The 27832-nt window shown below is 57.7% G+C and overlaps 1 protein-coding gene across 1 annotated transcript; it reads left to right on the top strand.

Moving 5' to 3' along the window:
• Nucleotides 1-300: 300 nt before the first annotated feature.
• Mrc2 (mannose receptor, C type 2) lies at nt 301-27571 on the top strand (the record flags this gene model as incomplete). The annotated part of the gene is given in 29 exon segments (XM_005402237.2): nt 301-702; nt 1442-1615; nt 1805-1969; nt 2148-2261; nt 2853-2996; nt 6952-7140; nt 7452-7606; nt 9816-9923; nt 13716-13831; nt 14225-14373; nt 15008-15225; nt 15965-16107; nt 17136-17238; nt 17589-17727; nt 17833-17868; nt 18113-18273; nt 18354-18421; nt 19362-19462; nt 19755-19897; nt 23150-23264; nt 23355-23518; nt 23675-23783; nt 24185-24423; nt 24539-24707; nt 24801-24950; nt 25251-25370; nt 25501-25680; nt 26122-26148; nt 26250-27571. Coding segments are annotated over 29 exon segments (4328 nt in total), but the record flags the coding sequence as incomplete, so codon positions are not given.
• Between the last annotated feature and the right edge of the window lie 261 nt (nt 27572-27832).

The following is a 27832-nucleotide window of genomic DNA, read 5'->3' as shown; positions in this document are numbered from 1 at the left end:
GACCCTGAGGGAAGCGGGGGCGGCCGTGTACAGTGCTGGACTTGCCGTGTGCGGTCGGTCTGCTGGGGGCTGGGACGGAGCCCTCCCTCCAGGTGGGCCCAGGGCGGAGCAGACGTGGTCCGTGGCTCCTCTGGACACGGGCAGAGCGGGGCCTCGCTCTCCCATCTGGAGGTGTTGACAGTGCGGACTGCATGCTTTAATGCGCGGGAGAAGCACATGACCGCTGTCGGTAGCCGGCCAGCCACCAGGGGCCAACCAAAGAGCCTGCGTGATGTTCTCGCGTCCTGCCTTCCCTTCCAGAGCCGGATGTCTTCCTCATCTTCAGCCACGGACTGCAGGGCTGCCTGGAAGCCCAGGGTGCACAGGTCCGCGTCACCCCAGCCTGCAACGCCAGTCTCCCTGCCCAGTGCTGGAAGTGGGTCTCCCGGAACCGGCTCTTCAACCTGGGCACCATGCAATGCCTGGGCACAGGCTGGCCGGGCACCAATACCACCGCCTCTCTGGGCATGTACGAGTGTGACCGGGAGGCTCTGAGTCTTCGCTGGCACTGTCGTACACTGGGTGACCAGCTGTCCCTACTCCTGGGGGGCCGAGCTGGCAACGCGTCCAAGCCTGGCACCTTTGAGCGCGGTGACCAGAGCCGCGGGGGCCAGTGGCACATCTACGGCAGTGAGGAGGATCTGTGCGCCCGGCCCTACTATGGTGAGAGGCTGCTTGCGGGCGCGGGGTGTGGCCCTTGGTGTCCCAGGGCTGGAGCAAGGGAGGGACAGTGTCCTAGGGGATAAGGCCTTTGGCTTCTGGGGCCTTTTTCCAGTATTACCTTTAATTGTAATAGGAAGCACTTTTGAGCATTTACTTTTTAGAAATTTCAAAATGAATCTGTCCTTACAAAGCCTGCAAACAGTGCAAAAATGAATCACCTAAAATTAAGTAAAAATTCCCTCCCCTCAGGCCCACTAGAGGAGACGCCCATGGTGACCCACACACATTTTGCAGGTGGTGAATGGGACCCGAGTCACTCAGTGCGGGGTCACAGTGGCTCTTGTGGGGGCCCCCTCCCCCGCTGGGGTTCTTTCCTGGAAGCTAGCCTGAGGTCCAAGATAGAATTTTTAGGGGAAGCATGGAGCCCCTTGCTTGGGTAGCTGAGCAGATTGCACTGGGCTCAGCCCTCTGTGGGGGTCCCCCTCGCCCGGCTGGGTTTTGGACAAGGGTGTTAGAGAGCTTCTTCCCCTCCCTGTGGGGGGTGCAATGGACCTCCTCCAAGCCCCCAGGGTGACTTGGGGAGACTCAAAGCCACTGTCGGCCACCATTGTCTCCTCACACCCTCTGCTGACCCCTGTGAGCCCCCAGGTTGCTGGGTTATTAGGGGTTTTCCCTGAGGGGTAACGGGGTGCTCGGTCTGCGGGGTCCAGAGGCCAAGACCTGCTGTTCTCCCCTGCAGAGGTCTACACCATCCAGGGGAACTCCCACGGGAAGCCGTGCACCATCCCCTTCAAATACGACAACCAGTGGTTCCACGGCTGCACCAGCACGGGCCGCGAGGACGGGCACCTGTGGTGTGCCACCACCCAGGACTACGGCAAAGATGAGCGCTGGGGCTTCTGCCCCATCAAGAGTGAGAGCGGGGCGGTGCAGGACGCACAGGAAGCGGGTGGTGACGAGGGCCGGGCGCCGAGGGGGGGCCCAGTGTGGGCCTCAGAACTCTCGGGGCTGCGGGAGGTGCCGCCCCTCCTTTGTGGAGCAGCCCGTGTGGGGCCTCCGGGCACCCCTTGGGCTGCACACTGTCCGTCTGTTGTGGCGGCAGGTAACGACTGCGAGACCTTCTGGGACAAGGATCAGCTGACGGACAGCTGCTACCAGTTTAACTTCCAGTCCACGCTGTCCTGGAGGGAGGCCTGGGCCAGCTGTGAGCAGCAAGGGGCAGACCTGCTGAGCATCACGGAGATCCATGAGCAGACCTACATCAACGGTGAGGCCAGGCGGCCCCCGGGGACCTGAGCCGCCCCGGGCAGGGTGGGCACCCCGGCCTGAGGCTGCTCCTTGGGCGGCCCGGAGCCCTTTCTGCTCTGGCAGGGTAAGGGTGCTGTTGGCAGGGAGAGCAGGAGGCGGGCACGGCTGCCCTCCTCAGGGCCCCATCTTTCCCCCAGGGCTCCTCACCGGCTACAGCTCCACACTGTGGATTGGCCTTAATGACCTGGACACCAGCGGAGGCTGGCAGTGGTCGGACAACTCGCCCCTCAAGTACCTCAACTGGGAGAGCGGTGAGCTATGGGGGTGCAGGGACCCCGCAGCCACCTGGCCGCCTCCCGCCCTACCCCAGGCGAGCCCTAGCGGGTGGGGAAAGCACAGACCCCACCCTTCCTGGACTGGGCGCGCCAATGTAAGCGGCGCCTTGATGTGAATGAGAGACTGACCTCAGGCAGGTGCGTTCAGGGTGTGGGCCTCTGCTCACAGCTTTGGGCAGTGCACGCGTGGGAGGCGAGGCCGGGGCTGCTGCCCATGGCGGGACGGGGCCTCAGAGCAGTGTAGGGCCAGGTCAGAAGGAATGAGGACAGCTGGCCAAGGCAGCACACTCTTATAATCCCAACACGCTGAGGCTGAGGCAGGAGGATGGCAAGCTGGAGCCCAGCCTGGGTAACTCAGTGAGACCCTGAAAATTATTGTAAAGGGCTGGGGAGGTAGCTCAGTGTGAAGTCCTGGTTCAATCCCCAATACCAGGGGGAAAGAATGAGGACCCAGAGGTGGGGCTGGAGTAGAGGGCTGGGGTTCTCCAGCTCGCTCAAGCTTCCTGGAGGAAGGGGCCGCGGTGTGAACTTCTCTCCCGGGATGCCGGCGCCCCGTGTGCCCCGCAGATCAGCCAGACAACCCCAGCGAGGAGAACTGCGGCGTGATCCGCACCGAGTCCTCAGGCGGCTGGCAGAACCGGGACTGCAGCATCGCATTGCCCTATGTGTGCAAGAAGAAGCCCAACGCCACCGCCGAGCCCGCCCCGCCAGGTGAGCTGCCCCGCCAGGTGGGCCAGCGTCTGGGCCCCAGGGTGGGGTGCGGCTCATGGCCCAGGGTCTCAGCCTCGCGGTAGTCACTGAGACTCAGTACCCAGCGCCCGAAGCTGTAAGGAGAAGAAGTTTGCTTTGGCTCACCGTGTGTGGAGGTGTCAGGCCGCAGTCTGCTGGCAGGGCAGTGTGGCGGGGGAGGCCTACATGTGGCCCGGGAGGCGGGAAGGAGAGAGAGGGGTGAGGGCAGAAGGAAGCACAGAGACCTTTTCCGGCCGTGCTCTCCCAACCAGGCTTCCCCTCCAAACATCACGTTTAGGTAGTGTTACGGTTTGTGCCTAGAGGTCCCCCCAAAGCCTCATGCAGTCATGGAGGCGGCTGAATCTAGAGTGTGTGATTGATCCATGGTCTAGGGCTGGGATCACAGGTGTGAGTGCTACACCCGCCCTAGGGTGGGTTGACCAAGTACAATGTAAGGGACAGAGAGTCTTCTCTTGTGCTCCTCCCCTTTTGCCCTTGTTGCTTTTGCTGTCTTCCCCCGCCGTGAGCTGTTGCCCTCTGCCGTGTGCCACCCTGCCTTGGGGCCAGCTGATTACAGGCTGAAACTGCCACAAACCGTGAGCGAAATAAACCTTTCCTTCCTTAATTTTGGGCATCAGGTATTTTATCTCAGCAATGAGAGAAAAGGAATCCAGACAGGTATAAACTTACAGTGGACTAATCCACTTGTGAGTGTCACAGTCCTGGAATCCAGTCACCTCCCCAAAGCCCCCTCTGAGCGTGTGAGGCGTGTGGGGGGGCATTTAGATATAAATCATAACACCCAGCTAGCCCAGCCTCTCCTCTTGGTCTCTCTAGGGCACAAGGGAATGCTAATGCTCTTTATTCTTATTTAATTGTTCAGCTAAAATCTGAACAAATTGGAATGTGCCACTAATTCATTCCAGGGCCATTTGCTGGGAACTGTGTTAAATGCTGGCAGCATTCCCTGTGCCCTGGGGAAACCACTGTCTGCTGGAGGTGACAGACCTCTTCACACACGATGACAGTATTCTGAGTTATGAGGTATTGTTGAACCCATACTAAAAAGAGCTAGAGAAGAAACTGATGAGAGTGAAGGAAGGTTGGGCTGGGGATTCAGCTCAGCAGCACAGCGCCTGCCTGGCAAGTGCAAGGTCGTGAGTTCGATTCCTGGTACCGAAAGAAAAACAAAAACAAAAATGAGAGTGAAGGACGGTTTTATGGAGGTGACATTGGACTTGGGCCTTTCAAGTTGAGTGTAAGCTTAAAAGGGGAGAAGTGGTGTGGGTGGAAGGGCATTCCGGGCAGAGGGACCTGAATGTACGAAGACACAGAGGCAGGAGGCGTAGCACAACTGTTAGGGTGCCGAGCAGTGCGCTTGGGTGGGGCATGGACTGTATGCCAAGCGTGGTCCTTAGGGCCCGGGAGCCTGTTGGGAATGCTGATTGGACGGCCTCGCTGCTCTCTTTTTTACAGTTTTATTGGTACATGTTTGCGTGATTATGTCCTGTGAGGAGCTGGTGCATGTACATAACACATCCTCATTCTCTTTCCATCCCCTTCTCCTCCTCCTTCCCCTCTATTTCCTGATCGCCTGCCCATTTGAGGAAGATTATCTCCCTACGCCCTATCTATCTTTCATTTTGCTCTTTCTTTATATTTGGGTTTCACATATAAGAGAAACCACAAGATGTTTAAACTCGTGTGTCTGATTTATTTCACTTAACGTTAAAGTCTCCAGGTGCATCCGTTTCCTACAAAGGACTCAAGCTTATCTTTCTTTATGGCAGAGTAGTACTCCATTGTACGTACCATATGTTCTTTACCCATTCATTTGTTGATGGGCATATAGGCTGCTTCCAAGACTTAGCCATTATTTTGAACCAGAATGTCTGGTTCGCAGGAGCCCCAGGTGAGTCCTGTGTAGGTGCAGCCTGAGAAGCTCTGGCTTCTGGGCACGGCGGTGGGAGGTCTTCAGAAAGGCAGGTTGCAGCCAGTTGCTGAGGGGCTTGGCTGCAAAGGTAGGCTTTGCAGGTTCGTAAGCCAGGGAGTGTCTTGCTCATATCCGTGATTCAGAGAGCTAGCTCCAGGGGCCTCGTGGGGGAGGTGGAGTTTGGGGCAATGTGCAGGCCCTGATGTAAGGACTCAGCTCCTTAGTGAGGTGTGGCCTTGGGCAGCTGCTTGGTCCCCGAGCTGCAGAGTCCTTGCTTGTTGACTGAGAATAAGCACATCACCTTGCAGGGTGCTTTGAAGAGACCTGGGCTGCCCGCAAGGATCAGTGTCTTTGTAGGCAGTGGTCGGGTTGTCAGTGTGGGGTGAAGAGGGGTACTGCCCCGTCTGGGTAGCTGTGGAGTTGGTGAAGCGATTTTTTACAAAGAAAATGTAGCAAAACTAGAAAGAAAAAAATCCACAAACCCACAGAAAATAAAAGGCTTACAGAGCCAACGCCTGCTCTAGACCGTGAAATTCTTGCCAAAGATTGACTCTGAATGTTAGCTGCTCCGTTCTACCCCTAAGTCCCTGGGGCTGGAAGCAGCCGCATTTGGCCACCCGCCTCCAAGCTGGAGGTGGCCCGGCCGGGCACCGATCCCTGGTCCTGCCAGACGCTCCCTCTGCCACTGGGTCTTCCCTGTGGGGAGGGCTCCTTAGGCCTCAAGGACCTGTAGGTGTCTGTGGCCTTGGATTCCCTCCTCTGCCGCAGCCCCAGCTCTCTGCGCGAGGCGTATTCTAGGCAGGTTTGCTTTCTGTGCCTCATCAGGGAATGAAGGCATGTCATTCCAGAAACAGGCGCCATCATGCCCCCAGAGCACCCACATTTCCGGAGGCCTTCTTGGGTCTGAGCAACAGTTCTGTCTGGGGCTGCAGCCTCAGGTTTTAGCTCGTTGACCGATGAGAGATGATTGACAGCTCCTGAGCCAAGGAGAGAGCCCGCTCCAGCTCTCAGCCCACCCACTTTGCCAGGTCTGCAAGAAAAGGTGCAGCCCGGGCCCGGCGCTGTCTGCCGGGCTGAGTCGGGTCCCAGCATCCTGGGATGATGGGTGATGCCTCAGGTGGGCACACGCCTTCCTGCCTGGCCAGGGCGGAATCCTGCCCAAACCTGACATTGTGCGTGGCTTGGTGAAGTCCTTTTTTCTTTTGCCAAGACCCAAGTAAGGGCTTGTTTGCTTCAGCTGCCCTTAGACCTCGCCTTAGAGGGCGGACCAGAAATTCACGGAAGTGGAGGCGAGAGAGGGCCCTGGATGCAGGGCGAGGAGCTGGGGTTGGGGGAAGGAGCAAGGAGAGGAGTTTTAGCCCAAGAATGTGACCAGTCTGATGTTATGCACCCAGCAGGTTTCTGGGTGCTCATGTACTAGACCCCTGGTGGAACAGGCTGGGCCACTTACGGCTGAGGACCTTGACCCCATCCCTCCACCCGGTACTGCCCACCGCGGTCTGCGCTCAGTGTGTTATTTGGGAGAACAATGGTGGGCTCATATTCTAAGCGAGTTTTCCGTAGACCAAGTTTGATTCTCGCAGCAGGAAACGCCGGCAGAGGAGGAAGCCGGAGGTCAGGCTGATCTGTCCCGACCCCTTCCCGTGCCTTTCTGCGGGGCAGCCGGAGAAGCCGCCTTGTTCTGGGTGGAATCGGCCACCACTGCCTGGGTCTCTGTCCCTTGGCCCCCAGCATGCCCAAGACTGTCTGGGTGGGAAAGGCGGGTGTGGGACTGGTGACTCCAGGGGGTGACTTGGAGGCCCTGCCTGGGTTGACACCGGTGGATTCAATTCCAAATTGGGTAGCTCAGGGGCTGGGGATTTAGCTCAGCGGCACAGTGCCTGCCTGGCAAACATGAGGTCATGAGTTCGATTCCCGGTACCGGGGGAAAAAAAAAAAAAAACAATGCCTGCCTACCAAATTGGGTAGCTCAGTCTCTGAGCAGCGGCCCTGTGGGTCTCACAGACAGGTGGGCCAACGTGAAGGTGGAGTGTGACCCCAGCTGGCAGCCCTTCCAGGGCCATTGCTACCGCCTGCAGGCTGAGAAGCGCAACTGGCAGGAATCCAAGAAGGCCTGTCTTCGGGGTGGCGGTGACCTGCTCAGCATCCACAGCATGGCGGAGCTGGAGTTCATCACAAAGCAGATCAAGCAGGGTGAGGAGCTGCCTGCCGACGCCTGGGTGGAGGGCACGCCTGGGGTAGAGGGCACGCCTGGGGTGGAGGGCACGCCTGGGGTGGAGGGCACGCCTGGGGTGGAGGGCACGCCTGGGGTGGAGGGCACGCCTGGGGTAGAGGGCACGCCTGGGGTGGAGGGCACGCCTGGGGTAGAGGGCATGCCTGGGGTGGAAGGCAGGGCCTCCGCTGTCCACCCTACTCTGCCCCAGAGACTCAGATTCTCTTCCTTCCCCCTGGCAGCTAAGGCTGACCTCTCAGTGTCTTCTGTCCCCTCTCTCCTGTCGACCCAGAGGTGGAGGAGCTGTGGATTGGCCTCAACGACTTGAAACTGCAGATGAATTTTGAGTGGTCTGACGGCAGCCTTGTGAGCTTCACCCACTGGCACCCCTTTGAGCCCAACAACTTCCGGGATAGTCTAGAGGACTGTGTCACCATCTGGGGGCCGGTGAGATCCTTCTTCCCTTGGCAGGGTCACAGGCCCACCCCCACAGGTCCCAGCTGGAGGACAGGCCGCCTTCAGCACCTGCCTATCCTGCGCATTTGTCCTCCCATGTGACCCCTACTTCCTACCAACCCCACTTCTTCCCTTAGAAAGGTTGCAGGTATCAAATCCACCTCTACCTCCACGAGCTGAGTCACTAGAGCGAGCTACTAGTGGTCACAGGGAGAATTGCAGGAGTTAATTCTCTTGAATCCTCTACATGTTGCCTGGCCCATTCTTGACCTCCCGCCAGCTGCTCCTCCCTGCCAGTAGGTGGCGTCAGAACCTGTATGATGTGGAGGCCCCACAAAAAGGTCTGCTCACTGTCTTGTCTCCTACAAATCCCTACCCTACCCAGCTGAGGGTCTTGTCTTCTTAAGAGACTATGGAGTTATGATTAGTTTGTGTTGTTGTTACTCTGAGGAATTAAACCCAGGCCTCCACACTAAGTATATCTTTAGTCCTTTTTCATTTTCTAAGACAGGGTTTCATTAAGTCTCTGAATTGCCCAAGCAGGGTTCAAACTTGTGATCCTCCTGCCTCGACCTCCCAGAGTGCTGAGATTATAGGCATGCACCACTGAATCTGGTTGCCATGGGTTTGACCTAAACATTATATGGGTGGGTGCAGAACTTCAAGCAGAGCAGATTACCTGTTGCCAGGACAGATAACGTGCTGCTTCAGAATACAGTACCAGAAACGTAATGGCAAGACCACTCACCTTGGGGGGAATGCTGTTTTTTTCTCCGGTGCTGGGGATCAAACCCAGGGCCTTACGCTAGGCAGGTGCTCTATTACTGAGCTACATCCCAGCTCCAATCTTAAAAACTTGAAAACAAGTATTTGTTGAGTTGTACTGTGTTCCAGCTATTTTCCAGGTGCTGGGCTATGCAAATATGTGTCCCTCCAGGATGGAGCTTGGAGGCAGACGTGCCGCTTGCTGGGAGTCTGGGTTCTTGCGGGAGGGCTCAGGTGTTCCTGGGGCCCAGGGCTGCACTCCTCTTCAGCTGTTATCAGCTGAGATTGGGGCCCGAGGATTCAGGCTTCTTTTTCTCTCTCTCTCCTCTCTCTCTCTGTCTCTGGCTTTTCAGTGGCCGCCTGCCATGGGTTCACTTTTCATGCTTCAGTAACCCGAGGTCATCCGTAGTCTAAAAATATTAAATGGAAAATTTCAGAAATAAAAAATGTATAACCTTTTGATACCTTTATTATAGTATTGTTACAAGCATGCTACATTAGTTGTCAGTCTCTAGTTATACCTAATTTATAGATTAAACTTTACCATAGGTTAAAAAAACACACACAGTATAGGGTTGTATACTATCCTTGGTTTCAGGAATCTACGTCAGGTCCTGGAACACACCTCCCGTACACCTTGGGAATCCCATCTGTCTGGGCGGCTGCAGTTATTCTAACAGTCTTAGTTGGTTTGTCCTGGGTGTGTATAAGTAATTTAAAAGAACACCCTCTCTCATTTACACAGGTTTACTAAAGTTTCAGGGCATTTGCACATCACTGCTTGTGCTCTCATTTACTTACGAAGTTTATTGAACTAACCCTGCTCTCCTACCTGGGACACAGAGAAGTTTGGCTGTTCCTGGGATCCTAGGCCACAGGCCTCACTCTGGGGGTCCCGGCAGACCAAGCTGATGGGTGGTGGAGGGACAAGAAAGGAATCTATTCAGTGTGGCCAGCCCGGGAAGGATGGGGCCAGTGTGTAAACCCCCATCTTAGGGGAGCTGACAAGCGTCTCAGAAGTGGTGAGCAAGAAGTATGCCGAGTCAGGCAGTCGTGGTCAGGCTGTGGTCTGGTTGGTTATTATCTGAGCCTGTTCTGTGGGGTCCCGCTGGCGTCTGGGAAGTCGCTCACTGTTGCTTGAGGTGGGACAGTTTGCTTCCCGACTGGAAGTGATCTGCCCAAGAGGGCTGTTGTTCCTGGAACCAGCGAGAAGTGACTCAGGGGCCAGAGCAGCAGAATGCAGTCGGTCAGGACTGGGCCCTCCTTGAAAGCCCCAGTTCTAAAGGTGCCCCTCTTACAAGGTGAATTGCTCGGGCTCACAAGTCCTGTGTGAGGACTGGGTCCTAGGCAGGGCTAGGTCTAGAAGTCACGTTAGCAGAAGGGGTTGGCAGGTGCAGGGGAGGAGCCTAACACTCTCCCTCACCCGTGTCCCCAGGAAGGTCGCTGGAACGACAGTCCCTGTAACCAGTCCTTGCCGTCCATCTGCAAGAAGGCTGGCCGGCTGAGCCAGGGGGCCGCCGAGGAGGACCACGGCTGCCGGAAGGTGAGGGTGTTTCTGGAGCCGCCATGGCTGGGTTCAGCCAGAGGGGCTGCCAGGAGCAGCGGGTGCAGAGGGGTCCTACACCCTCCCCTGGCGCCCACCCCTCCTTATGCCCCTCTTCCTTCAGCTCTTCAGCTCCCTGTTCCTGAGGGGGTGGTATTGGATGGGATGGGGCTGGGTCGGAGCTGTCCTAGGCCCTGCGTCCCCCCACTGTGGGGAAGCCGCTTCCCAGCAGTAGCAGAGAATGGGGGTCAGGGGGATGGTGTGAGATCCATCTTTGTGCAAGGAGGCTTCTGGGGACAGCTGGGGGAGCTGACTCTGTGCACCCCTTGTCCTGGCACACACCTGGGCCTGACATATTGTGTGATCGACTGCCTCCTCTGGAAGACTGAGGCCACTTGGTGTGGATGGGCCTGACCACCTTGTGATCCTGCCCCACTGGGCGTCCCAGAAGGCTTCAGGGTGGGGGTGATGGAGAGGACTCGGGGAAGTGAGGGACAGTGTGTGAATGGGGATGAGTGGGTGAAAACCCTCTCCCCTCTCCCGGATGCACACCCTGCAACCCCCAGGCCCTGCCCTATGGGGGCGTGAGTGGTGTGATATTTGGGATAGTGGCTTGTAAGGGACACTTTGTGGCTGTCTTAGTTACTTTTTTTTGTTGCTGAGACAAAATACCTGACACCCAATATTAAGGAAGGAAAGGTTTATTTAGCTCACAGTCTGTGGAGGTTTTAGTGTCTACTCAGCTGGCTCCAAGGAGGAGTGCACATGGCACAGGGCAACAGTTTATGGCGGGCAGAAGATAGCAAAAGCAGCAAGAGCAAAATGGAGGGGCAGCAGAGGGCATGCTTCTTTTTCTCTCTTACATTGTATGCAAAGTATCTGCCCCAGGGTGGTGCAGCTCTCGCACCCATAGTCCCAGCATTGGATCATGGATCAATCATAAATTCTAGAAGCCTGCCCCGTGACTGCCTGAGGCTTTGGGTGGATATCCAGTCACAAATCATAACATTCCACCCCTGGCCCACCAAAGCCTCATGTACATCCCTTTATGCAAAAGACATTTTAGTCCATCTCTAAGAGTTGCCAAAGTCCTCACAGTTTCAGCATCGCTGAAGAGTCCAAGTCCCAAGTCTCCTCTGAGATGTAAGGCAAACTCTTAGCTGTGCGCCCCTGTACAAATGAAAACAAAGTTAGACACTTCCAATATTCAGTGGCACAAGATAAACATTACCATTCCAAAAGGTACAAATGGGGATACAGAGCATTGGGACCAACATCCAGCAGGGCAAACATTAAGTTTTGTAGTTTCACATCTAGCATCTGAAGCGCTCTGTGGCACATTGTGAGCTCTAAAAGTCTTGTGTGACTCTGCTCCTCTGGCACTTTCGGTGGTTGTAGCTCCCGTGGCTTTTCTCTTGGGCCTGCTTTGCTCTCTCATTGCAGCTTTTCTCAGACAACCCATGTTTTTGGTTTTTTTAACCTTTTGAGGTCTCCACTGCCCTTTAGTTTTTTTACTCACAGCTTTACACATTGCCCTCTCAGGGGCACACTGCCTGGACTCTCAGGCCTTTTGAAATCAAGATGGAAGCCTTTTTTAGCCTCATAACTTTCGTATTCTGTATGTACCTAAAGCCAGTGCCACGTGGATGGTGCCAGGGTCTGCTTCCAGCTGGAGCAGTAGCCAAGCTTTCCTCTCTCTTGGCCACAGGGGTCAAGTGCCTGGATTGCTGGGCACTCTGAATCTAATTTTGAGGAACAGATTTTTTATGCTACCACTATTTTGGGACCTAGTCCAGCTGCCGCCACCATTTTGGAACATGGTGTTTTGTGGCTTTCTTCTCAAAGCAAAGTCCTTCATCTTTGCATTTTTGAGGCTGCAAAGGGTGGAGACTTGACGCTTTCTGTGATGCCCTCAGTCCATCTTTTATATTTTTTTGTTTCTTTTTAGCAATGGAGATCTCCTTAGCTGTATCTTCGCAATCCACAGCTTTACTGGAGCTTTTTTTTTTTTTTTTCTTTTTGGCCAAACTTACAACATTTTAAATCATCCTTCTGGGCTCTTTGCTCTTGATTTTTAACATAGATCTGGCTAAAAGCCCCCGACAATAGCCATGCCACTGCCTCAGCATTTGACTGCCTTGAAATTTTGCCACATTAATTAGTCTACCCGCTTAATCTCAGTCTTAGGCAAAGTCTCTGGACACAAGCAAAATGCAGACAAACTTTCTGCCAAGCCATAACACATATTGTCTGGAGTCCAGCACCCAATGCAGTCCTTCTTCCCAGCAGAAACCTCCCTAGCTGGGTCTTTACTGGCAGGATTTTTATCAGCCTTTTGGTCTTATGAGCTTTGACCAGAATCACCTATACAGAACAGCCAAAGGCATTCCAGCTCTGCTTTTTTAGGCGGTATTCCTGAACCTTTTTAAACACTTCCCACAAGCCATTTTTGAAGGCTCTTGAACCACGTGGTCAGGTATAGTCACAGCAACAGCCCCACTCGTGGTACCAAATTTTGTCTTAGTTACTCTTTTTTTGTTGCTGACACAAAATACCTGACACCCAATATTAAGGAAGGAAAAGTTTTATTTAGCTCACAATTTGTGGAGGTTTTAGTGTCTACTCAGCTGGCTCCAAGGCAGAGTGGCACATGGCAGAGGGCAACAGTTTATGGCAGGTAGAAGATAGCAAAAGCAGCAAGAGCAAAATGGAGGAGCAGCAGAGGGCATGCTTCTTTTTCTCTCTTACATTGTATGCAAAGTATCTGCCCCAGGGTGGTGTAGCTGTCACACCCATAATCCCAGCGTTGGACCATGGATCAACCATAAACTCTGGAAGCCTGCCCCATGACTGCATGAGGCTTTGGGCGGACACCCAGACACAAAACATAGCAGTGGCCTTTTGGCTCCTCTCCTCAACCCCTTGCTGCTGACCTAGCTCCTCACCCTGTTTTCCTTTGGATAAAGTCTCTTCTCACAACCCTCTGTACCCCAGTTGCCCTCCTTCCTCCCAGGACAGGAAGTGCTGTCAGCCATGATCAGCTGGGGGAGGAAGGAGAGAGCAGACAGACAGACAGCAGAGAGTCTGGGTCAGTGTGCTTGCTCAGGGATGGGCCCAGGGGCTTGGTCCTGGCTTGGATGAAGTGGAGGCAGGGATGGAGAGGAATTCCCAGCTGCCTGGCACGAGGTCAGCCTGGCCTGTGTGTATGTGGAGGGGCGCTGAGAGGCCATGGTTAATAACCTGATGCGGTCAGGGCTGTTCCCATACCCCTGATGGGCGCAGGGGAGCTCCACACACACATCCGACCTGTGTCTTCGCTCGTGTCCCGGCTCCTGCCGGCTCTCCAGCAGCCAGTACTGCTCCTGCAGCAGTCTCCTTACTGAGTGTCCCCCCTGCCACCTACTTACCCTGGCAGAGGCAGTCCCGCATCCCAGCCCTCTCTGTACCCTGGCATCGCTGCCCCGCTCTGCAGCCCTGCTTGCTCAGCCAGCTGGCAGATGCTTCACTGTGCCTGTTGGTCTAAATGCCGCTTGTCTTTCTGAGCCAGGCTGTGGGCCGGGCCTATCAGCCACGCTGAGGCCATGCTGCCACCTGGTCTGGCAGTTGTGGGTAACAGTGTAGAGGGGGGTGGAGCGTGACCAGGTGCAGAATGCTGCCCTCCATGTACCAGGCTGGTCCCCCGGGCCCACACACATCAGCCGTGCCCGTGCCGGCATCCTTGCCTGGGTATTTACAGTGCGAGTGGAGAGTCACTCCACAGACGCCCTTCTCCCACCCGCTCCCTTGAGCCAGGGTTGGACATGGCATAGCCCATCCTGCTACTGGCTTGGAGAGGACCAGGTGACCTACAGTGAGGCCCGCCGCCTGTGCAGTGACCACAGCTCTCAGCTGGTCACCATCACCAACAGGTACGAGAGGGGGGTCGGGAGCCCTGACCGCCTCTTTGCGTATGTCCTGACCCAATGCGGCTCCTTCACCAAATAGGGAAGCGTCACAAGGGAAGATACTTACTTTTTAGTGTGGGGCAGGGCAGGGGCGGTTGCAGGCACGGGTGCGGGCAGGTGCTGAAGACATACAGCCCTTGGTTGCGCCTGGTTCTTCTCTGCCTTCTCAACAAGACAAGAGGGTGGACAGTACCATGAAAGAGGGAGCTTGTTCGTGCCCCACGCCCTCAGAGGTCCCCCGCTTCCCTGAGCGAGTTCCTGGCGAGGTTCATCACCCCGGCTTTGGAGGCAGCCGGTCTGGCCCTGGCCCCTGGAGTGGGGTGCTGCGCCCCCGCGTGACCAGCCTGTCTTCCAAAGGTTCGAGCAGGCCTTCATCAGCAGCCTCATCTACAACTGGGAGGGCGAGTACTTCTGGACGGCCCTGCAGGACCTCAACAGCACCGGCGCCTTCCGCTGGCTCAGTGGGGACGAAGTCATGTACACCCACTGGAACCGGGACCAGCCTGGTGAGCCCCCCATCCCACAGTCGGCCCCCTTCTCTGACTGGCATCAGTGATGCTGGGAGGTCACAGTGGACTTGTCCTGCCAGCGCCCAGCCACGGGGCTTCCTGGTAAACTGATGATTTGTGTAGTGTACCCTGTTAGGAGCACAGGCTGTGCAGACAAACTGTCCTGATCAGAGCCTGACAGTGCTTTTTATTACCTGTGCATTGATGGGCCTCAGTTTGCTCATCTGTCAAATGGGAATGCACCTTCTTCATAGAGTTGACATGAAGCTTAAATCTCAGTAAAGTTCTAACATATGAAAAGGGATGAGACATCTAAATTGCATAGAACAGTAAGCACAATGCAGTGTGTGCTACTATATTACTGCCATTTCACAATTACGTGTTCTGACCTTTTCCATAACTGAATGAGGGAGATAATGAGGTGGGCTCAGAGAGGCTAAACAAGATGCCTCTGGTCTCAGAGTAAACCCAGAGCCAAGACTCTGCCTCATTCCTGCCTGCTGCCCAGGCGCCAGCCCTACAGAGCTTGTCTCTGCAGCAGAGGCCCAGCTGGCTCCCAGTGTGAGGGCTGTAGTGGTGTCGTGCAGGGAGTGGGTCCTCAGCACACGTGTCTCCCTTCTCCCTGCCTCAGGGTACAGCCGTGGGGGCTGCGTGGCCCTGGCCACAGGCAGCGCCATGGGGCTGTGGGAGGTGAAGAACTGCACCTCGTTCCGCGCTCGTTACATCTGCCGGCAGAGCCTGGGCACACCCGTGACCCCCGAGCTGCCTGGACCAGACCCCACGCCCAGCCTCACTGGCTCCTGTCCTCCGGGCTGGGCCTCAGACCCCAAACTCCGGCACTGCTATAAGGTAGGGGGTAGCCTGCTGGCACGGCAGGGAGTGGCATGGGCGGGGAGGGACAAGGGCAAAGAGGCAGCTCGTGGTGGGGAGCGCTGGAGAGCACTGGTGAACCAGAGGCGCCACTCCAGCCTGCGGACGGGTAATGTCTGATGAGGCTGGTCAGGGAAAGCTATAGCAGGTGGCCAGTGACACCTGAGGAACTGACGGAGCCGTAGAGATCATCACTATCCGCGTCCCAAAGGTTGGGGCCCATACCAGCGTGCTCTTTAGAAACACCTGGGATCCCGGAACAAAATCAGATATTTTAGTCTAGCATGCGTGAGGCCCTGGGTTTGATCCCAAGAACTTCCATACACAAAATAAAAACCTGTGTTGGCACTGTGGAGATCTGGATTCAATAGGTCTGGGTAGGGCCCCGATAATGTGCCAGGCTTGGGAGGCGCTCCCGTAGTCCAAGGTCTTCCATCTGGCGCAGAAACTGAAGTCTAAGGCGAGGAGGGGCCTTGCTCACAGCGCGCTGTGACTTTGCTGGGATTGGGGTCCAGATCGTCTCGCTGGCCGGGGAATGGTGCACAGGCTTGCGCGAGGAGCTGACTGTGCAGCTTCCTTCCTGGGGCTCGTTCTCCGATGAGCGGAATGGTCTGAGCGAGTTGGACCCCTCCCCGTAGCAGTCCTGGGTGGGTGGCAGGCACCCTTGGAGAGGTGCACCCGCGGGGGCAGCTTAGGCAGCTGGACTCCGCTCCCGCAGGTGTTCAGCTCAGAGCGGCTGCAGGACAAGAAGAGCTGGGTCCAGGCCCAGGGAGCTTGCCAGGAGTTGGGGGCGCAGCTGCTGAGCCTGGCCACCCATGAGGAGGAGCACTTTGTGGCCAACATGCTCAACAAGATCTTCGGGTACGGAGCCTGGGATGCGGGCGCCCGCTTGCCGGGGAGCAGGCAGCTCTTGGCTGGGCATCGGGTGGGAGGCGGGCGAAGCGGAGGTCACCCCAGCGGGGCCTGTCTGAGACCCTGGAGTGACCTGTGTGTCTGCCGCTAGTGCCAGTACCATCTTGTTCCCCTCAAGTAGCCGTGGTCCCCTGGACGTGGGCACACTGCCAGTGTCTCGGAGCCAGCAGCGCCCTCTCAGGCACACCGGCTTTCCTTTGCAAGTCTCGCCCCCCTCCGTTGTCCCGTAGCGACCCACATCTCAGCAGGCTGTCTGAGAGACACAGCAGAGGCTGCAACTTGGAGCACTGCCCAAGGGGCTTTCTCCAGGAGCCCCTGGAGTCCTGTGGGCTCTGGGTACTGTATTACCTGACACAGCGCCTGTAATCCCTTAGCGCTGGGAAAAATCCAGGTGGATCCAGGCTGCCTGAGATCTTAATCGCACGGGCGTATCCTCCCAGCCGTCATCAGCCTTACGTTATTTGACTCGTAATTATCACAGCTCGCGTTCATCACTACTTCCCTTTCCCCATGGCCCGGGCACTGTGCCAAACGCGAATGCTCATTCGGTCCTCTCAGCACCAGGGAAGCGAAGATTCCCGCTGACCCCGGGGGTTGAGGGAGCAGTCAGGGGTTTTGCCCAGGCCACAGAGTGGGTCCACGGGTGAACTGGGACTGTGACCCCAGGTTTCCATAGCTCCGCGGCCACGGTCTCATCTGCTTGCCCATCCGCTTTCAAAAGTAGAAGCATGCAGAATCTCGCTGGGCAGGGCTCCCCAAAGGGAAGCCAAGGACAGGACAGCCCGATCACCCTCTCTAGGGAGAGAACGTTAAATAAAAACAAGCAGCACGGCTGCGGCGGTTCAGTGCCAAGCCCGGAGAGAGGCTTAGGCTCTGGGGACCTCCCGGGTCACAGCTGAGCGACCCCGCGCTGTGTGTGGGCGCGTGCCGCGCTCACCGCCCCTCTCTTCTGTCCTCGCCCGTGCGTTGTGCTGTAGTGAATCAGAGCCCGAGATCCAGGAGCAGCACTGGTTCTGGATAGGCCTGAACCGGCGGGACCCTAGAGCCGGCCAGAGCTGGCGCTGGAGCGACGGCCTAGGGGTGAGGGGGCCCCGCGGAGGCGGGGTGGGGAGGGGCGGAGCCTGGGCTGTGGGCGGGACCTTGAAGAGGCCAGGTGAGGCAGGAGGATCGTTGCGAGTTCGAGACCAGCCTGGGCTACAAAGTGAGCTCAAGGACAGCCTGAACTGCACAGCGAGACCCTGTCTCAAAAAGAGAAAAAAAAAAAAAAGAAAGAAAGAAAGAAAAACCAGCTGGCGGGTAAAGGAGTGCAGATTGGAGCGGGGACGCTCAGCCAAGGCTGCGGGCTCTCGGCTCAGGCCAGCCCACTCGTGTCCCTGTGCTGGCGCTGGGCAGCCTGGGCCTTCTGCCTTACACCTCTTGCCCTTCTCCAGTTCTCTTACCACAACTTTGACCGGAGCCGGCACGACGACGATGACGTCCGGGGCTGCGCAGTGCTCGACCTGGCCTCCCTGCAGTGGGTGGCCATGCAGTGCGAGACCCAGCTCGACTGGATCTGCAAGATCCCTCGAGGTTGGCTGGTGTGGCGCCGGGGGACACGGCAGAGCGAGGGGTGGCAGGTCCGGGGCTCCAGGGTCCCCTCTCCTCTTCAGATTTTTTGTCCCTGTTGTCCCGCAGGTGTGGACGTGCAAGAGCCCGACGTCAACCCACAGGGTGAGGCCCCAGCCCAGCCCCACCCACGGGAAGGAGGCCAAGGGCGTGAGGGGCTCCGGCTGCGAGGGGGTGCCTTGGCGGGGGTGGATAGAGCAGCTCGCACTGGAAGGGGAGGCAAGTCCAGGGCCTGAGCCGGACAGGAGGCCCGTCCCGGGTCCGTGGTGCCTACGCTGGCTCCACCCTGGCTCCGCTGTGTGGTTCAGGGGCCGGACGAGCAGACCCAGCCTGTTCGCTGCCCCCACAGGCGGGCGGGAGTGGCTGCGTTTCCAGGAGGCCGAGTACAAGTTCTTCGAGCACCACTCCGTGTGGGCGCAGGCGCAGCGCGTCTGCACGTGGTTCCAGGCCGAGCTGACCTCCGTGCACAGCCAGGCCGAGCTGGACTTCCTGGGGCACAACCTGCAGAAGGTGGGCGCGAGAGCAGCAGGGGCGGGACTGCGGGCAGAGGGGCCGCACATCCTCACCTGCCCCTCTGCTCCCCTCCGCAGTTCTCCCGGGGCCAGGAGCAGCGCTGGTGGATCGGCCTGCACACCTCGGAGAACGATGGGCGCTTCAGGTGGGGGCTCTGGGGGGCAGCAGGTGTGAGAGGCGGCCGGCTGCGTGCGCAGGCCGGAGGTGGGGAGGTGCATAGGCATGTATTTGAATCCGGCTCTGTCCCTCCCTGGCTGTGTGGCCTTTAGCTCGTGACTTAACCTTTCCGGCCTTGGTTTCCTCACCTGAAAGTGGGCATCATGAAACCTGCCTCCTAGGACTCTTCTTTGTCTTTTTGAGACAGGGTCTCCCTATGCAGTTCAGGCTGGCCTGGAGCTCACTTTGTAGCCCAGGCTGGTCTCGAACTCGCAACGATCCTATCTCAGCCTCCCGAGTGCTGGGATTATAGGCGTGCGCCACCACACCAGGCTAAGCCTCCTAGGACTCTTTTTTTGTTTTTCTTTCGGTACCGGGAATCGAACCCAGGACCTTGTGCTTGCCAGGCAGGCTCTGTGCCACTAAGCTACATCCCTAGCCCCTGCCTCCTAGGACTCTTAGGAGGGTTAGCTAGCTTCAGTCACAAGCTGAAGTCCTCAGCACAGCAGCTAGCGCATCCTGGGCACTGAATAGCGGCAGTTTCTGTTATATCTGGATCGTCCATCACGAGCAGAGCTTCTGGGGACGTAAGCGGAGCACATGGTGGTCCAGAGGGGACTCTGTTCAGCACCCACTTTCCACGCGTCGGGGTCCTTGGGGCGGGAGGACCAGCGCCCCACAGGAGTCCGGGCGCGTCTCTGCTCTTGGAGCCCACGCGCTGGGCTTTCCGGGCATCTTAGCAGACTGCTGGGGAAGGCTAGGGCTAACCCGGGACACCAGGTCCTTGGGCCCTGGCTGCACTGAGCTTTGCAGCTCCACGCTTCTATTTTCAGCCCCTAAACCCCGATCGGGCCCTTGCCTGCCCTTTCCCCGCGGCCTGCGGTGCGAGGGGCGGGGCCGAGGCCCAGCACTGCTCCGTGCCGTTGCAGGTGGACCGATGGTTCCGTTGTGAACTTCATCTCCTGGGCGCCAGGCAAACCTCGGCCCATCGGCAAGGACCAGAAGTGCGTGTATATGACAGCCAGCCGAGGTGAGGAGGAGGGCTGGCAGACAGGGTGGGCAGCGGAATCAGCGCTGGGGGTGGAAGGCGAGCTCCAGGCGGCAGTGGCAGCGTCTTCTCCTCCTCTTTTCTCCCGGACCTAAGAAGGCTGATACGCCCATAGCGGGCTGGGCCTGTCCGCACAGCCCCACGGTCACGCAGGCTGAGCTCAGAGCTGGCGTAGGCCCTAGGCCCAGCCCAGCCCTCTGGGGAGTGGGGCTGAGGGTGTGCCACCTCTGCCCGCCTGGCCCTGGGGTGACCGCCCTCCCCCACCCTTTCACAGAAGACTGGGGGGACCAGAGGTGCGCGACAGCCCTGCCCTACATCTGCAAGCGCAGCAACAGCACTGGGGAGACACACCTTCCAGACCGGCCGCCTGCAGCGCTGGGGGGCTGCCCGCCGGGCTGGAGCCAGTTCCTCAGCAAGGTAGGAGGGCGGGCACCCAAGGGAGCCAGAGGGTGTAAGTGTGGGAGCGGTGGGCGTCGGGACTCCGGGCTGTTCGGCAGCGTCAGGGTCAGGCCTCTTACCTACACCCACCACGCTCCCTTCCTTGGCCCAGCGCCAGGCCGGGCCCCTTGGAAAAAGACTTCGGGTAATAAATCTCACCCGCCAGGAAGCAAGGTTGTCCAATACCTCAGGGGGTTCTCTAGTGCAACGCTGGCGGCCTGTTGAGAATGAACTCCTTTTCATAAGACAAAATACTGAACAGACATCCCCTAACTGTGCATTTTATTTATGACTAGGTAATCGCGTATGTAAATAAAATACATATTTACTGCTGTGTTAGGGCGACTAATGTGAAATATAGTACAATATGCTTAAGAGCAAAATAAGCGAAAGATTAAAAAATAATATTTTAAATTAAACTATTAATGTCATGAAAAGATTTTTGGCTCAAATGATCAAGTATTATTATTTTTTTAAGTATAGTTATTAATACTTAAATAATTTTAATAAGAGCCATGCAGTTGCATATATTTTATTATTATTTTTCTCTGCAATAGAAAATTATTTCCTTTTTACATTTTAAATTCCTTTTATAAGTTATACATAAAAATATGACAGTTATATATATATATATGTATCTATATTCATGGGGTACCATGTAATGTTTCAGTACATGCATACAATGAATGTATGTTTAAATCAGGGTAAGCATATCTGTCTCCTTAAACATTTACCATTTCTTTGTAGTCAAAACATTCAAAATCATTTCTTCTAGCTTTTTGAAAATTGCAGTACAGCTGGGTGTGGTGGTACACGCCTCCAATCCTAGCACTCGAGAGGCTGAGACAGGAGGATCACTGTAAATTCAAGGGCAGCCTGGGCTGGTAAGCAAGTTCAAGCCCAGCCTGCAGGTAGTGAGACCCTGCCTCAAACAAAACGAAACAAAACAAAACAAAACAAAACAACAACAACAAAGCAGTACATTGTCATCATCTATAATCACCCTGCTGTGTCATCTCACACCAGGACTTCCTGCTCCTAACTGCAACTTAGAGCTCATTGGTGGACTTTTCTTCCCCCTATTCCCTCCAGCTGTGGTAACCATCATTCTACTCTCAATTTTAAAAGTCAACTTTTTATATTGTAAATATGAGATCATGCAGTATTTGTTATCTCACTTTTTAAAAAAAATCTTAGTCTGATACTTTGTTGTCTGTGACTTGTAGGTCTTGTTGGAAGTTAAGATTTTTTTCAAAACATGGATTTAATGCTTATCATGGATTTAAAAGAGGCCTCACAGAGAAATGACTAAAGTGAAGGTGGATGTGCTAACACAGAGTTGCAACAATCCGGGAGGCTGAGGCAGGAGTATCACAAGTTTGAGCCCAGCCTAAGAAACTTGGTGATTTAGCAAGACACTCTCTCAAAATAAAGAATAAAAGGAGCTGGGATTTAACTCACTGTGATGGCCCTGGGTTCAGTCCCCAGTGCCAAAAAAAAAAAAAGAAGAAGAAGAAAACAACCCCCCCCAAAAAGAAAAACAAAAAAAAGAGAAATGATCAAAGTGAAAAACATTTATTGGCTCATTCTTCCCATTCTGCAGTTCTCCTTTTTTTTTTCTTTTTTTGAGGCAGGATCTTGCTAGGCAGTTCAGACTGGCCTTGAGCTCACTTTGTGGCCCAGGCTGGTCTCGAACTTGCAACGATCCTCCTGCCTCAGCCTCCCGAGTGCTGGGATTACAGGTGTGCACCACCACACCTGGCTTTTCTCCTATCATTTAAACAAAGGTTTTTGTTTTAAAATTGGTTAGTCAATTTCTAGCTTCCCTTTTTTTTTCTCTCGAGACAGAGTGGTGCTATGTAGTTCAGGCTGGCCTCAAACTCGTGGAGATCCTCCTGCCCAGTCTCGAGTGCTAGGATTACAGAGCACATGATGCTACCACCGCCCTTGACCTGGTTCCCCTCTTATCCTGTGCATAAATGAGGAGACCTGATCAAGAGGTGTGGAGACTTTGGAAAAAATTTAAAACAACATTTAGGAAATTCTCTTCCCAAAGACGTGGAGTGTGCAGAGGAAGATTTGGGGCAATAAAATTACTCAGAATGGATATACTTGCAAACTTGTTTCAAAATGCCCCCTTAGTAGTGTGCGTTTTTTCCCCCAGAATGGATGTAGCTCTGAACTGTATCCCCAGCAGGCTCAGATCTGCCATCGGCATCACTAGAGCTGTGTGAGAGCTAATCGTTACTAGTGAGAGTTCTCACCCACTGAGCACCCAACACCGCCATGAGCTGCTACCATCACACCTTCAGATAGCCGGGCGTGGGGGCGCACGCCTATAATCCCAGCACTCGGGAGGCTGAGGCAGGAGGATCGTCACGAGTTCGAGACCAGCCTGAGCTACAGAGTGAGCTCAAGGCCAGCCTCTACTGCATAGCGAGACCCTGTCTCAAAAAAGACAAAATAAATAAATAAATAAACCTTCAGAGAACCGCTGAAGCAGGGCTTTTTGAGATTCTACTTTATAGAAGAGTTCACTGAGGCCAGAGAGGTGAGACAGAGCAAGAGTCTGACTCCCACCGCCTCCTGTGCCCTCTCCAACCCTGTCTCCGTGACTCTGAGCCTCCCTGTCCCCACTCTCCCTCCCCCATCATGTTGCCTCTGAGCAGAAAGTGTCTGTAAATCATTCATTCTCTGAGAACAAGTCTTCGCTTGATCCAAAAATTGCTCATACAGGGTTCTTTTAATCTTACGGAAAAAGATGAGGGTGGGGTAAATATAAAGTTGCCATCAGAAGCCTCTGGCTAACAAAGACCATCCAAAAATAGAGATAGACATATCCTGGAACAGGGCTCTGCACGCTGACAGGGCGAGAGGACAGATTTCAGGCGGCGCTCCGGCGTTCCGCAGAAGGCGAGATGGATCCTGATTCCATCTTCGCGGTGCCGGCCTGTGCCCTTCTGTCGGAGGTCGGCATGGTTTTGGTGGCCCAGAGAAACCTCCCGTTAAAAAATCCCCGAGTGTGGGCGCGCTGTGTGAGTCCTCCGTGCCAGGTTGGGGAAGGTGGGCGCGGCCTGCCCAGAGAGACCCGGATGTGCGGGTTCCTCAGATACTGCTCTTTCCCAGCCCCAGGCCCCAGGGCCAGCTGCAGGGGTGCCCCGCCGAGGGGGGCCCCTGGGTTTGTGGGGCGGGAAGTGGAGCTGGACGTCACACCTCCCCCCTGCCCCGCAGTGTTTCCAGATCCAGGGTGAGGACCCCCAGGACCGGGTGAAGTGGTCAGAGGCGCAGTTTTCCTGCGAGCAGCAAGAGGCCCAGCTGGTCACCATCGCCAACCCCTTAGAACAAGGTAGGGCCAGCCAGGGGGAGGCCCCACTGTCCCCCAGCGCGGTTCCCCTTCGCCCCGCCGCTCCCAACTCGTTCTGGGCGGGCCCTGCAGCATTCATCACGGCCAGCCTGCCCAACGTGACCTTCGACCTTTGGATCGGCCTCCACGCCTCGCAGAGGGACTTCCAGTGGGTGGAGCAGGAGCCTCTGCTGTATACCAACTGGGCCCCGGGGGAGCCCTCGGGCCCTAGCCCTGCTCCCAGCGGTAACAAGCCGGTGAGGACACCCCCTGCCGTCCTCCGCACCCCTCTGCCCAGCTGTGGGGCGGCTCTGCCCCCAGCCCCTGTCCAGTCTCCTCACCAGCTGTTCGGGGCGGTGGCACGAGGCGGGTGAGCAGCTGCCGAGCTCCCCTGAGCTGCCGTTCTCCCTCAGACCGGCTGTGCCGTGGTCCTGCACAGCCCCTCCGCCCACCTCACCGGCCGCTGGGATGACCGGAGCTGTACAGAGGAGACGCACGGCTTCATCTGCCAGAAGGGCACAGGTGCCTGTCGCCGGGGAGCCTGGACCTGGGCAGTGGGCCGCCTGCTGTGGTTGTGGTGGGAGGATGAAGTAGGGCTCCTGGGCCCACGAGGCCAGGGGCCACCCCCAGAGGGGCGCCTGCTCGGGCAGCAGATGAGGGCCAGTGAGACGGAGGCGGGGGAGCACCGGGGGTCTCAGGAGCTGGCCTGGGGACAGAGGGCGGTCAGAGGGCGTGTGGAGAAGTCAGGCTCCGGCCTCCTCTCCGTGTCTTAGCAGACACGTCTCACTAATAGAGCTGTGGCCGACACCTACCCAGGGTTCATTGTTTGTGCCAGGCACTGCGAAGACTGGGTCTTTGCCTGGTGCCTGGGCCTGGACTGAGGGAGGCAGAGCCCAGCCTGAGCCCTCTCCCCTCCCCTGCAGACCCCACCCTGAGTCCATCCCCGGCGGCCATGCCTCCTGCCCCGGGCGCTGAGCTCTACTACCTCAACGGCACCTTCCGGCTGCTGCAGAAGCCGCTGCGCTGGCACGACGCCCTGCTGCTGTGCGAGAGCCGCAACGCCAGCCTGGCCCGCGTGCCCGACCCCTACACCCAGGCCTTCCTCACGCAGGCGGCCCGAGGGCTGCGGGCGCCGCTCTGGATTGGGCTGGCCAGCCAGGAGGTGGGCTCCCAAAGCGGCAGCCCGGCGCTGTCCCCTGCCACCCCAGCTGTGCCCCTGCCGTGTGTGCCCCACCCTGACTGTGCCCCCTCTTCCACCCCCACCCCCTTGTGCCCAGAGCTCCAGGAGGTACACCTGGGTCTCGGAGGAGCCCCTGAGCTACGCGAGCTGGCGGGATGGGGAGCCCCAGCAGGCGGGCGGCTGTGCCTACGTGGACGTGGATGGCGCCTGGCGCACCGCCAGCTGTGACACCAAGCTGCAGGGGGCCGTGTGTGGGGTTAGCAGGGGTGAGTGCCCCCTGCCGGGACCGAGGCCGAGGCAAGGTGTAGGTGGTCCCGGGGAGGGTGCCCGGCCGCGTCCTCAACCCTGCACCCCCGCAGGCCCCCCTCCTCCGCGGAGAGTGAGCTACCATGGCAGCTGTCCCCAGGGGCTGGCGGACTCGGCCTGGATTCCCTTCAGGGAGCACTGCTACTCCTTCCACACGGAGCTGCTGCTGGGCCACCAGGAGGCGCTGCAGCGCTGCCAGCGAGGTAGGCGAGGGCAGGAGCCCGGGCAGCCGCGTGTGCAGGGAAACCTCCTCTGGACGCGCAGCCCCGGGAAAGCAGTGCCCAGCTGTCTGCCCGGAGGCGGCACTCGCAGCCCCGCTCCCGTCCTAGTACACGGAACCCTTATGTGACATTCACATGCACAGTCTGACACACACACACACACACACACACACACACACACACACTGCGTGGACTCCACGCCATGCTTACTCAGGCTGCCGGAGAGGAGGGCCGGCGTCACTCGGGGGGCTCTGAGACCCTGACGCGCTCCCCTGTGTGCAGCGGGCGGCGCGGTCCTGTCCATTCTGGACGAGATGGAGAACGTGTTTGTGTGGGAGCACCTGCAGGACTCCGAGGGCCAGAGTCGAGGCGCCTGGCTGGGCATGAACTTCAACCCCAAAGGTGAGCGCCCCTGCGGGGGTGTGCGGGCCCGGCTCGAGCGGCGGGGGAGCCCTCCCGGGGCTTGTGCAGTGTGGGGGGGAGCGGTTCTAGAGCCCCTGCTCCCCCCGCCCGCTGTGCCCCGCGCCCGCAGGGGGCATGCTGGTCTGGCAGGACAACACAGCTGTGAACTACTCCAACTGGGGGCCCCCCGGCCTGGGCCCCAGCATGCTGAGCCGCAACAGCTGCTACTGGATCCAGAGCAGCAGCGGGCTGTGGCGTCCGGGCGCCTGCACCAACCTCACCATGGGCGTGGTCTGCAAGCTCCCTCGAGGTGAGCCCTCAGCCGGGCCTCCCCCGCTGTCCCCGGGCGGCTGCCCCCCAGCCTGCAGGGAACGGCGGGTGGGAAGGTGCAGCGGACCCGACTGAGGGCAGCTGGGATGCTCCCCCGGGGTCCCGTAGCGTGCGGGCAGGCCTGGCTATGGGCCTTACCTCCTAAACTGGACGGCACGCTCCTGTGACTCTGTAGAGCTTCAGGGCGCAGGAAGGGCTCGAGCTCTGGCGCATCGCTTGTCACCTCTGTGATCTGGGAAGAGTCCCTTGAACTCTGGCCGCAGTCTCTGCATGTGTCAAACGGAAGTAATCATAGCTATTTCGTAGCCGTGGTGAAGCATGCAGTGAGTTAGTGAAGTGGTGCTCAGGGCGCCGTGTACGGTGTGGCTGAGGTCCGCACTGTTCCGACAGCGTAGTAACCATCTCCTCCCTCCCGTCACAGCCGAGGAGAGCGGCTTCTCGCCATCAGGTGAGTGGCAGGTGGCGCTGGGATGGCCGCTACCCCTGCCCAGGCCCCGTGGGCAGCCGGGGCGGGCAAGGCGGCCTCACGACGTCCGTCCCGCCCCGCAGCGGCGCTCCCTGAGAACCCGGCGGCCCTGGTGGTGGTGCTGATGGCCGTGCTGCTGCTCCTGGCCCTGCTCACCGCGGCCCTCGTCCTCTACCGGCGGCGGCGGCGGAGCGTGGAGCGCGGGGCTTTCGAGGGTGCCCGCTACAGCCGCAGCAGCTCCAGCCCAGGCGAGGCTACCGAGAAGAACATCCTGGTGTCCGACATGGAAATGAACGAGCAGCAAGACTAGAGCCACGGGCGTGGGAGCGGCCGGGCGCGGGGTCAGCCGGACCCCACTAGCCGCCAGTCCAGTTGGCCTGTAGAGGGGAGCCCCTGGAGCCGCCGCTGGGAGCCGGGGCTGCGTGGGGCCTGGGCTTTGGGGGCCCACCCTCCCAGGGTGGCTGGGCAGAGACCTGGCTGGGTGCAGCACCGTGTTCCCCTTTCTGGGGGGCCTGAGGTCTTGTCACCTGGCCTGGTCCCCGCGGTAAGCAGAGGCAGGATGGGAGGGCGAACAGGAGCCTCGGCACACCCAGCGCAGACCTGCTGAGCTAGGCCCCAGCACCCTGTGCGCAGCCGGGGGCCTCCCTGTCCCCTCGGCGAGCTCCTCCGCTTCCCTCCTCCCAGCTGGCTGCCCCGGCCCTTCTCCCCTCCCCGTGCCCTCTGACTTTTCTCACCCCGCCCTCCCTGTGAGCCCGGCCGAGGTGGGGAGGCCTCCCGCCCCTGCTGGGTATCCGCTGAGTGGGCCGAGCTGCCCGCTCCTGTGCCTGCTGGAGTGGCCACAGGGCGTGGCAGGAGGGGTCTGGATGTGTCAGGCCTGAGAACCGGGGCATCGGTCAGGTATCTGCTGAGCTGGAGACAGGACTGGGGAGAGACACCCCACCCGCCCAAGGGGGAGCTGGGCTGGGTCGCGTGTCATCTCCTGCCGGTCGGGGGAGGGCTCTGTCCCTGAAAGAGTCCCCTATGGGGACCGAAATAAGTTACCTAACAGTCTCCAGCTCCTGGTTCCGGTTTGGAGGGAAGGCAGGGGTGGCCAGGGTTCTAGGTGCCAGGGAGAAGCAGAGCCCATGAGGGTGCGAAGTGTCGTCCTCTGGTGGAGCCCAGAGGGACAGCGCCTGGGCTCCTGGAGCGACCGGCGCTCTCCCTTCTGGCGGATACCCAGCCAGAGTGGCGTGTGTGGCCCATCCGGCGGCAGGGCGTGGGACGATGTGAACATGAACTCGAAGACAAGGTCCCTTTTTTGTAGGTCTCGATTTTTTAAAAATGTGCCATTATTGTTTAAAAAAAAAGAAAAAAGAGAAAAGAAAATCAAACAAATAAAACACCTTCCAGAGGCTTGAGAGAGAAAGCTTCCTGTCTTGTCCTGTGCCGGGCCTGGTTTTTCACATCCCTTGTGTGGCGGATGTCGTCTTTGGGGTCTGCGTCCTGTGTGTGTGTGTGTGTGTGTGCAGCTTGCCGTTTGCTTCTGTCCCTGGGCCCCTGGGGACACTCGGTCACATTCCGGGCCCGCACATCCTGTTCCTGGGGACCCGTGTGGGTGAGAGCGAGAGCCCGGCCGCGCCTGCCCAGCAGCGTGTGAGACTGGACAGCGTAGCTCATGGTTCCGCGT

Source organism: Chinchilla lanigera, unplaced genomic scaffold (genome assembly GCF_000276665.1).
Source record: "Chinchilla lanigera isolate Chin_1 unplaced genomic scaffold, ChiLan1.0 scaffold00077, whole genome shotgun sequence".
NCBI lineage: Eukaryota > Metazoa > Chordata > Mammalia > Rodentia > Chinchillidae > Chinchilla > Chinchilla lanigera.
The sequence above is the reverse complement of the archived record's forward strand: the minus strand, read 5'-3'. Positions and strand labels throughout refer to the sequence as shown.